At 45.7% G+C, this 10,474-nt stretch overlaps 1 protein-coding gene across 1 annotated transcript in view; it reads right to left on the bottom strand.

Annotated features, from left to right (window-relative positions):
- The window catches only part of LOC107112825 (dual specificity protein phosphatase 22), a gene marked incomplete at its 3' end in the record, with an annotated part of 52,925 nt that overhangs the window by 7,973 nt on the left and 34,478 nt on the right, over window positions 1–10,474 (bottom strand). The window contains exon 4 of the mRNA XM_015414017.1: window positions 6,667–6,716. Coding sequence (XP_015269503.1) covers window positions 6,667–6,716 — 50 coding nt within the window. The remainder of the gene's footprint in view (window positions 1–6,666; window positions 6,717–10,474) is intronic.

The following is a 10,474-nucleotide window of genomic DNA, read 5'->3' as shown; positions in this document are numbered from 1 at the left end:
GAGTTCTCCCAGTCCCACCCACCTCACAGGGTGTCTGTTGTGGGGAGGGGGAGGGAAAGGAGTTTGTAAGCCGCTCTGAGACTCTGAGTGAAGGGTGGGGTATAAATCCAATCTTCTTCTAATAGAGGTGTTAAATGAAATTAATAGATTTCCCAATTGTTCCCCCACCTAGGGTTGCCAACTCCTGGTTGGAAACTTTCTGGAGATTTGGAGGTGGAGCCTGGGGGGGGAGGATTTGGGGGAGGGGGGTCCTCAGTGAAGTATAATACATCGAGTCCACCCTCCAAAACAGAGAACAATTGTAAAGAAAACAGTCATGAGTGTCCGACCCACAAATCAAGCAGTCAACAAGACTCGCAAAGGAAATGCTTACTATGTATTATAGTCTGAAGCACCACGACACAATAAATCAATTCTTACAAAATCACTAGGATTTTCTTATGATCTGTAGGAATGGATTTATTGTGTCGTGGTGCTTCAGACTATAATACATAGTAAGCATTTCCTTTGCGAGTCTTGTTGACTGCTTGATTTGTGGGTCGGACACTCATGACTGTTTTCTTTACAATTGTTCTCTGTTTTGGAGGGTGGACTCGATGTATTATACTTCATTGAGGACCCCCCTCCCCCAAATCCTCCCCCCCCCAGGCTCCACCTCCAAATCTCCAGAAAGTTTCCAACCAGGAGTTGGCAACCCTAGGTGGGGGAACAATTGGGAAATCTATTAATTTCATTTAACACCTCTATTAGAAGAAGATTGGATTTATACCCTGCCCTTCACTACCCGAAGGTGTCTCAGAGCGGCTTACAAACTCCTTTCCCTCCCCCTCCCCACAACAGACACCCTGTGAGGTGGGTGGGGCTGAGAGAACTCTGACACAAACTGCTCTTTTTCAAGGACAGCTGTGCCAGAGCTTGTGACTGACCCAAGGTCATCCAGCCAGGTGCAAGTGGAGGAGTGGGGAATCAAACCTGGTTCTCCCAGATTAGAGTCCGCACACTTAACCACTACACCAAACAAATTAGCCACCTTTCTACCTTGCAGGACTCAAGGCAGCTTTCAGTATAAAAACAATGATATATTTTTTTAAACAACAACATCATAAAAGATGATGATTTAAAATCTCTGGTTAGGACTGGCAATAAATAAAAACTAAACTACTAAATAAAACTGTCTTCAACTGCTTCCTAAAGATCAAAACGGAGGGGTGCGCATGCTAGCCAGTTTGGTGTCGTGGTTAAGGGCGCGGACTCTAATCTGGGAGAACCAGGTTTGATTCCCCACTCCTCCACTTGCACCTGCTGGATGAGCTTGGGCAAGCCATAGTTCTGTCAGAGCTGTTCTCTCAGGGAGTTCTGGAAAGAGCGCTCTCAGCCCCTCCTACCTCACAGGGCGTCTGTTGTGGGGAGGGGAAAGGAAAGGAGTTTGTAAGCCGCCCTGAGACTGAGTGAAGGGTGGAGTATAAATCCAATCTCTTCTCTTCTTCTTCTTCTAATTCATTTTAATCCAGTTTAGTAAACTGTAAACAACTCATTGGGCTCATATTATAATTACCCTGAAATATGTCACGGTTCTGACTCATATTGGGGGAGAATGCCAGATAACGTCAAAGTGGCCCACAGGCCCATGGCGCACCTTCGTTTGGAATACCGTTTACATCTCTGGTCACTGTCTCTTCTGGTTGATCCCAGGGAGACTGTAAAACCCCTGGACTGGCGCCTGGAGGCAATTTTGGAGTGGATGTGGGGTAATAATCTGAAGCTTAATCCCAACAAGACTGAAGCGCTAACGGTGGGCGGAAGGTCTGACCCGGGATTTAAGAGGAACCCATTCGGGATGGAGTGGGGACTCTCCTTCAAGGATCAGGTCCGTAGTCTGGGTGTGCCTCTTGGACCCAGGGCTACTGCTGGAGAAGCCGGGGGCAGGTGCGGCCTTTTACCTGCCTTGGCTAGCCTGCTGTGGCCTTTCTTGCCCTGGTTACATCTAGACCTGATTATCGCAGTGTGCTCTATGTGGACCTGCCCTTCAGGAACTTCAGCTGGTAACTGGTACAGAATGCTGCAGCTGGGATGTCGACTGGAGTGGGTCACAGCGACCATATTATTCCAGTCTTGGCCCATCTACGCTGGCTCCCAATTTGTTTCTGGGTACCATTCAAAGCCCTATATTGTTTGGGACCAGCATACCTGAAACACTGCCCAATCCCTCACGAACCTGCCTGACCATTATGGTTATCCCCAGAGGCCTTGCTTCGGGTGCCCCTGCCTTCGGAGATTTGGTAGGTCAACACCCGTGACAGGGCCTTCTCGGTCATGGCACCAAACCTCTGGAGCTCTCCCCCCAGGGAGATGTCTACCCCCTTCTGCTGCCTTCTTCCACCAGAGGGCGATCTTTTTTGTGTCATTTGTGATCCCTCCTTCCCAACCAATGTTTTTAATCGCAGTTTTTTACGTCTTTGTAGGCATTTTAGCTCTGTTTTAATCGTTTTAATCGTTTTTTGGGGGGAGGTCGCTGTGAAGGCAGAAAGGCGGGATACACATTTCGTAAAATACTGCTAAGGAGAGATATGATAAAGGTTTATAAAATTATCCATGAGGTAGAAAACCGGATAGAGAGAGCTCCCTCACCCCCATAATACTAGAACTCAAGAGTATGCAATGAAATTGTTGGGAAATAGGTTCAGGAGAGAAGAGGAAACACTTCTTTACTCAAGAAGTAATTAAACTGGGAAATTCACTGCCAGTGGAGATAGTGGTGGCCACCAATGTTCCCTCTAAGCTGTGGAGTCTTGTGAGCAAAAATTCTACTTTGTGAGCTTCTGGCATTAAAGTTGTGAGCGAGCCATTTGGCTACTGCATCAATTAGTTTGCTCTGGAGCCATTCTTCCTGAGCTAGGACAAAAAATTGTGAGCTGGAGGCTAAAAAACTGTGAGCTAGCTCACACTAACTCAGCTTAGAGGGAACACTGGTGGCCACAGACATAGATAGCTTTAGATAGCAACAGCCAAAAGCAGTGGTGGCGGTGGGGGGGGGGTGTTTCATGAACAGAATGAGTTACCTCGAGGCAGTGTTCCCTCTAAGCTGAGTTAGTGCGAGCTAGCTCACAGTTTTTTTAGCCTTAGCTCAGGTTTTTGTCTTAGCTCAGGAAGGACGGCTCCAAAGCTAAGACAAAAACGTGTGATTGACTCTGTTCTGAAAGCTCAAGAATTCCTAAGGGTTCAGCTGGGAAGACCAGAGGACGGGGAAAAAGAAGAGGACAGCAAGTCTAGTGGTGAGCTGGACTCGGGTTCTTCCGGAGAGGACTCTCTGACAGAGCAAGGGGCAGCTGCTCCAAAAAGTCCTTATAAGCTATGGAAGAGACGAGGAAAGGAGAAGTGAAGGCTGAAGGAGAATTTTGAATGGGGATGAATGGGGGGTACTGTTTCTAGACAGTTAAATTTAAGATTTAAAGAAAAAGAAAAGTAATATAAATGTTTGACTCAGTTTATAATAATCTAAGTGAAGTGAAGATTTGTTGTAACTAAGCTAGTGAAGATCTCCTCTCTTGGGTTTTTAGTTAGTAGTGGGTTCTTTTGCTTTATCCTATATATGTAGTCCCCCCTTCCCTTTTTTTCTGTAGTAGTTTTGTAGTTTGATAAAAAATAATAAAAAATCCCCTCCGGGGGCTCCAAAAAGACAAAAGAAAAAAAAAGGAAGGACGGCTCCAGAGCAAACTAATTTATGCAGTAGCCAAATCGTTTGCTCACGACTGTAATGCCAGTAGCTCACAAAGTAGAATTTTTGCTCACAGGACTCCACAGCTTAGAGGGAGCGTTGCCTCAAGGTTGTTTGAGCGGCTCAGCCTGTGTATGGTTTACAAATTATTTATATACACTCTAACATACAATCATCAATAGATGTGCGTTTTGAGACTTCAGTGGTCAGGCTCCATAATCAACTTGCCACCAGCTTACTAACTCTACCCCCAAATCTCCATGAATTTCCCAACCTGGCGCTGGCAACCCTAACTGCCACCAGGGGAGAGCTGGCAATCCCAGTACAGAACGTCTTTATTTTGATTTTCTTATTGTCAAACTGTGACTGATATTTAGTGACCTTCCCAACAGCCAGATAAAATGGTCCAGGCTGAAATTGTCCATTAGCTGCTATTTGGGCTTTGGGATATTACTGCATTTTTCTACTGTGAGACACCCCATGGATGTGGATGGAATAATACTCATTATTTTTTTAAAATTGGAAAAACAAGTTAAGAGACAGCCAACCAACCTTCTCAATCAACTGGAACCACGCGCTGCAACATTTGCCACATCACTCAACAAAAGACAAACGCATAGGTTAAAATATCTTGAGAACATCGGGGTCAAACAGGTAGCTCTGCAATCTGAGGGAAAAGGCGGCACTACGTTTCCTTCCGCAGGCCTCAGGCGGGCCCTTTGAAATTACTTTTGTTTCTCTATCGAACAATTTTTCAGGAAGTGGCTGCCCACCCCCCCATCATAAGCATAAACAGTGAGCACTAGAAGAAAAACTTGGTTCACAGCCAAGACTTCTTACGAACGTTTGTGCAGTTAGCTTTTGGACGAAAGACACTCCAAACATTCTTGAACTGAAATATCTGGCACGAACAAAGGGCTGATTTGAAGGCCTTTTAAAGGATGGCTTGCCCGACCTATGAGCCAGCAAGTTAAATGCAACTCGCTGGCAAAGTATTGTACTGCGACCTGCCGGAGGCTCTACAGTCTCTTCCCTCCCCCCCTTCTTGTTTCTGCCACTCTAGGAAGACAGCAAAAACAACAGTTTAAGGAGACACACACACACACACCGGTGTACTAGGGTTGCCAAGTCTGATTTTCGCCGCAGTGGGGAACTCCCGGCTGGTGGCTGGAGTGCGTGTATGTGCGGCGAAGCGCATGTGCGCCACATCCACGTCACCCGTAAGTGACGCGACCACGCTGGGGGCTGGGCCACGACCATCCGAGGGGACACCATAGAGTTTCCCCTTGGATGACCGTGGCCCTGCCCCCAGCGTGCCGGTGTGGTCACGTCACTTCTAAGTGACGTGCACATCGGGGTGGGGTTCCCCCCGGGGCCCGATCCGCCGGCGGTGGGGAACGGGCCGATCCGCCGGCGGTGGGGAACGGGGGGACTTGGCAAGCCTACGGTGTACCCAGGTTGCCTCTGATTTGTGGGTTTGGCCAAGGGCAACTACGGCCAACTATCAGACTTACAAATACAATTTTATTAATTTGTGTGTTTATCATGTTTCTACCTTGGCATGAGGGTTGCCAGCTCTGGGGTTGGGAAACACCTGGAGATTTTGGGGGTGGAGCCTAAAGAGGGCGGGGTCTGCAGGGGGGAAGAACTTCTGTAGGGGATATATAACGTCACAGAGTCCACCTTCCAAAGGGTCCATTTCCTCCAGGGAAACTGATCTCTGACGCCCGGAAATCAGTTGTAATCCCAGGCGATCTCCAGCCCCCACCTGGAGGTTGGCAACTCCACCTGAGACACTGGCAAGCAGCCCAAGGCTACTCGCATGGGATGGTTTTCCTTTTACCCTCATAAACAACCCTGTGAGGCAGGTTAGATAGAGAGCATCCGTATGTGATTCCAGATGGGTAGGGCAAGTTAGTCTGCCGTAGCAAAATAAAAATAGGTCGCTCAGTGACGCCTTAAATACTAATAAAATGCATTTATTGTTTTCGAGAGTCAGAAGTCACTTTATCAGATGCGCTTGTGTGTAAATCCACTGGTCCAATTTATAGGCACGCATACATCCCTCACGCCTCCCTGCTGTTTATATAAAAAGGACCGACGGACCAAGAACTCACCCATCTGATGAAGCAAGCTATGATCCACGACAGCTGATGCTGGAACAAATTTTCTTAGAGTGACCTCTGTTTTATTCCCATGCTACATCATTAGCTTTATGGTAGGGAAGGAATCTAACATTTTATGAAGGAGGAGGAGGAGACTGGATTTATACCCCGCCTTTCACTACCGAAAGGAGTTTGAGAGAGGCTTACAAACTCCTTTCCCTTCCCTTCCCCTCCCCACAACAGACACCTTGTGAGGTAGGTGGGGCTGAGAGAGCTCTGCCAGAAACTGCTCTTTTTCATGAACAGCTGTGCCAGAACTATGGCTTGCCCAAGGTCATCCAGCAGGGGCAAGTGGATGAGTGGGGAATCAAACCCGGTTCTCCCAGATTAGAGTCCACACACTTAACAACTACACCAAACTGGTGTACACCAAACTGGTGTAGGAGGAGGAGGAGGAGGAGGAAGAGACTGGATTTATACCCCACCCTTCACTACCCAAAGGAGTCTCAGAGTGGTTTACCTTTACCTTCCCCTCCCCACAAGACACCCTGTAAGGTAGGTGGGGCTGAGAGAGCTCTTCTGAGAACTGCTTGTGAGAGACCAGCTCTGAGACAACTTGTGACTGACCCAAGGTCATACCAGCAGCTGCAAGTGGAGGAGTGGGGAATCAAACCCAGTTTTCCCAGATTAGAGTCCGCGCTCCTAACCACTACATCAAACTGGCTCTCAGAAAACCATGGTCGGCAACATGGCTTTTTGACTCTGCTTCTCACAAAACACAGTACAGCAATTAAGTAAAACCGATCAACATATTCAATTGCAACCTTTTGTTACAAAAATACTTACAGGTTCTGTGAGGGTGAATCAGCTGCTGGGATGCAGAGATACTTCACTCCCTGTATAGAAAAATAGTTTTTTCAGTGTTAGGGGGGAGAAAAGAAAGTTATGATATAAACATTTTCATGAACCAAAAGCAAGTTCTCTGTTCTGGCTATTTTATTTTTTTGTAGCTCTGCAGAATGCAACGAAGTTGTCCCATTTTAAGATATTGTTCCATCTACCATGGAACAAAAAAAGAGATTGTTTTCACTTTTGAACAGGCACATGTGCATTTGTCAGACTCAATCTCTGCAAAGGGGAGTCACTGTATTCAGGTTTTGGAATTATATTTATCTCAAGCGTTTTGTTCACTTGAATGCCATAAATTGCTAATGTGCTTCTTCACGTGTACTCGCTTTCTTAAAATGAGTGCAGAGAAACGTGTGTACGTGCATGTGGGAAAGGCTACTATATCAGTTTCAGCGCTATATTTAATTGGTTTACTTAACCAAACTGTACTGTGGATTTTTTTTAAAAAAAATAAGCATTTTCGCTTGCAGAGATGATAGCATTGCTAGACTAACTTTTCCAGTCCATTCTCAGCCAAAATAGTCTTAAATCTTTCTGTGCTGTTTTGAACACATCCTTTGGACATCTTAAGCACTGTCCCTTGGGTCACAGCAGCAAATAGGTTCTCAAAGGAGTTGGCGTGGATTATGACATTTGCAAGTTGGGGGGGGGGACCTCCCTCCAGTTCGTCACCAGCACCGAGAACTCCGCAGTAGACTGTCTCTGAACAGGAAGGCTCCATTTAGGTATTATAAGAGCTCACAGAGCTCTGTAGAAGGTTCTTTCAAGGACAATGACCTGTATCCTCTCAACCGAGTATGAAGACTTCCTCTATCCCAGGAGCCTTTCCTTCCTTCCTTCCTCTTCAGAGCCTCTCCCATCGGAGTAAGGCTCCTCTGGCTAGAAAAAGGCTTCAGACTTGGCTGAGCAGAAGGAAGGACACAGGCTCATGCAAGTTTCTGTAAAAGGGTTCTGCCTTTTTATACTCTCACACTGGTATCTCACACCCTAGAAATTGGCTCACATAAACCCATCTCGTAGTTCGAAGTGCTGGAAAAAATGCGGGGGGAAGAAGAAGAAGAAGAGGAAGAAGAAGAAGAAGAGGAAGAGGAGGAGAAGGAGGAGATTGGATTTATACCCCGCCCTTCACTCGGAGTCTCAGAGCGGCTTACAAACTCCTTTCCCTTCCCCTCCCCACAACAGACACCCTGTGAGGTGGGTGGGGGCTGAGAGAACTCTGACACAAACTGCTCTTTTTCAAGGACAGCTGTGCCAGAGCTTGTGACTGATCCAAGGTCACATCAGCAGCTGCAAGTGGAGGAGTGGGGAATCAAACCCCGTTCTCCCAGATAATTAGAGTCCCAAAACTTAACCACTACACCAAACTGGCTCTCACTTAACCACTACACCAAACTAATGGGAACTCCTTGCACCGTTGGGTCTACTGTCCCAAAATCACTCCGTTTTGGGAATTTGTACTAGACCGGATCACGCATCTAGATATTCTTCTTATACCAGAAAGCCTATTTTTGAACAGATGGGTGGCAAAGCGTAGTTCTTCTTCTTCTAAGATGGAAAGGGTCTCTCTGTTGCTTTCTGCTGCTAAAAGTGTCATTGCCACATACTGGAAAACGACAACGACACCCACACTTTCACACTGGCATAAAAAGATTTGGGATTTATACATCATGGCTAAGCTCACAGATAATCTTACACACTTTGATAAGCATCCTGCACCCTCTAACTTTGTTTCTATCTGGTTCCCTGTCAGAATATCACCTATCAGCTTTTTTAGGAAATTCCCAAAGTAATAGATGAACCTATGTTTGTGGTAAAACACCTGAATTAGCTAATAAGTTATGTATCTCAATAATCTTATGTGATTTTGTATACCAATCTCTGGTCGGTTACTGTACTTATACCCTGTTTCTCTTCTTTTTTTTTCTGTTCCACTACATAGGCTGTATAACTTTGCAATGTATTCTTGCATTATTTTTGTATTGGTCTCATATTCATGGTGTTAACAAAATTTCAATAAAACTTTAATTGATAAACCACTCCAAAAAAAGAAAAGAAAAAAGGATTCTGCATTATTAAAAGAAAACTCAAACTACTTTTTAAATACTACTTACTAAATTGTCTTTACATTGTTCATGTTTTAAACGTGGCTTTTAAACAAACCCACAAAAAACACACTACCAACAGGGTCAAGTCAATCGTCGAACTCAGTTGTAGGAAAAGAAAAAAGGAAGGAAGTTCAGTACCGTAATATATCTTCTGCAGTCATGCCCAAGCAAGCAGCAGCAGAGCTTTTCTTGGGCACCAGCAGGCAGACATCTAAGAGCTGTCCCAAAGCAACCACTAACCAAGGCAGAACAATTCATGTCAACAAGCCACAATAACAGTCCTCAAAGAAAAATGTATACGTAAAATAAGAATCAGACTCAGGTGCTGGTTTCACAAAGCAATATTCACCGAGTGGGAGACTGAGGATGAAATTAAAATCTGTACAAAGCAAGAAAATAATCAAAAGGACAAAAAGTGTGTATGTGTGTGTGTGGGGGGGAATCAAACACCACACGCACGCGCGCACACACTGTCATTAGTACAACACACCAGGTCTTGAATACACAGCAATAAAATTAAGGAACTCCAAAGCCTCAACTATGATATTTGAGCCAATGCCAAGTGATTTGGGATTTGCAAGGGAACAGTACCCATTTCAAAAAATGCTTTAATTTTGCTGATGTCTGCAACAACTCTTGCCAAATATTATTATTATACACCTTTTAGTGTGTGTGTGTGTGTGTGGGTGCTGCTGATAGAATGAGAGGTCCCGAGGACTGTGGCTATTTAGCTTACTTCCTTGCTTCAAAACAAAACTCTGTGGAGGATTAGCCCAACAGGTTCTTTAATTAAACTGAAATTTTATCCTCCTAGTTCTGAAAAGTCTCAAATACTTTTTTCTACAGATAATTGCAGAGCACACTGTACCCTGGCTATTATATAGGAGGCACTGGGCATTCCAGCTCAAGCAGTCAGTCAAAATCTTACCCAAGTGGCATCACTGCTTGAATTTAAGACCTTGCAGTGCCTGCCCCACAGTTCCTTTCCACATCTATCTTGACCAGGGTGAGGAGGAGGAAGAAGATGAAGAAGAGGAAGAGGAGGAGGAGGAGGCAGCGACTGGCTTATACCTCACTCAATCTGCTTCCTCACAGCCTTTCTACAAATGCCCCCCTATTATCAGATTTCCCATTAACTTGACAATACCCTGGGGCTCAAACACTCGTTGTCCTATCAGATCGATTCACCACCTTTAAGACCAACAAAGTTTTATTTCTGGTATAAACTTTTGCGCGCTTGCCCTCTTTTCCAGATATGTATCTGAAGACGTGTGCCTGCAGACGAAAGCTTATACCAGGAATAAAACTCTGCTGGTCTTAAAGGGGCCACAGGACTCAAACTTGTTCTTTGTCCTATCCGTTTGATTAAAAGGGTGGGCCCCGATGAGGCAGCGGCAGACGTTCGCATATCGAAGGTAACCGTTACAGAGCTCTTTTTCTACTTCTTCAAATTCCTTAGCCCATGCTTTGATCTGAAATATCCAGGGGTCATTTCCTGCGGGAGCGCACAGGAGTGGAGCTCCGGCAGTAAAAGGAGCCCAGGGGGCGGGCACGTGCCACAAGCCCCGCCCCCTGCTCCCAGCAGTCCTCAGTTGGGCCATGAGGAGCAAGAAACAGCCAGGTAAGTTGCAGAGCCCCCC

Source organism: Gekko japonicus, unplaced genomic scaffold (genome assembly GCF_001447785.1).
Source record: "Gekko japonicus isolate JY-2015 unplaced genomic scaffold, Gekko_japonicus_V1.1 scaffold2633, whole genome shotgun sequence".
NCBI lineage: Eukaryota > Metazoa > Chordata > Lepidosauria > Squamata > Gekkonidae > Gekko > Gekko japonicus.
The sequence above is the reverse complement of the archived record's forward strand: the minus strand, read 5'-3'. Positions and strand labels throughout refer to the sequence as shown.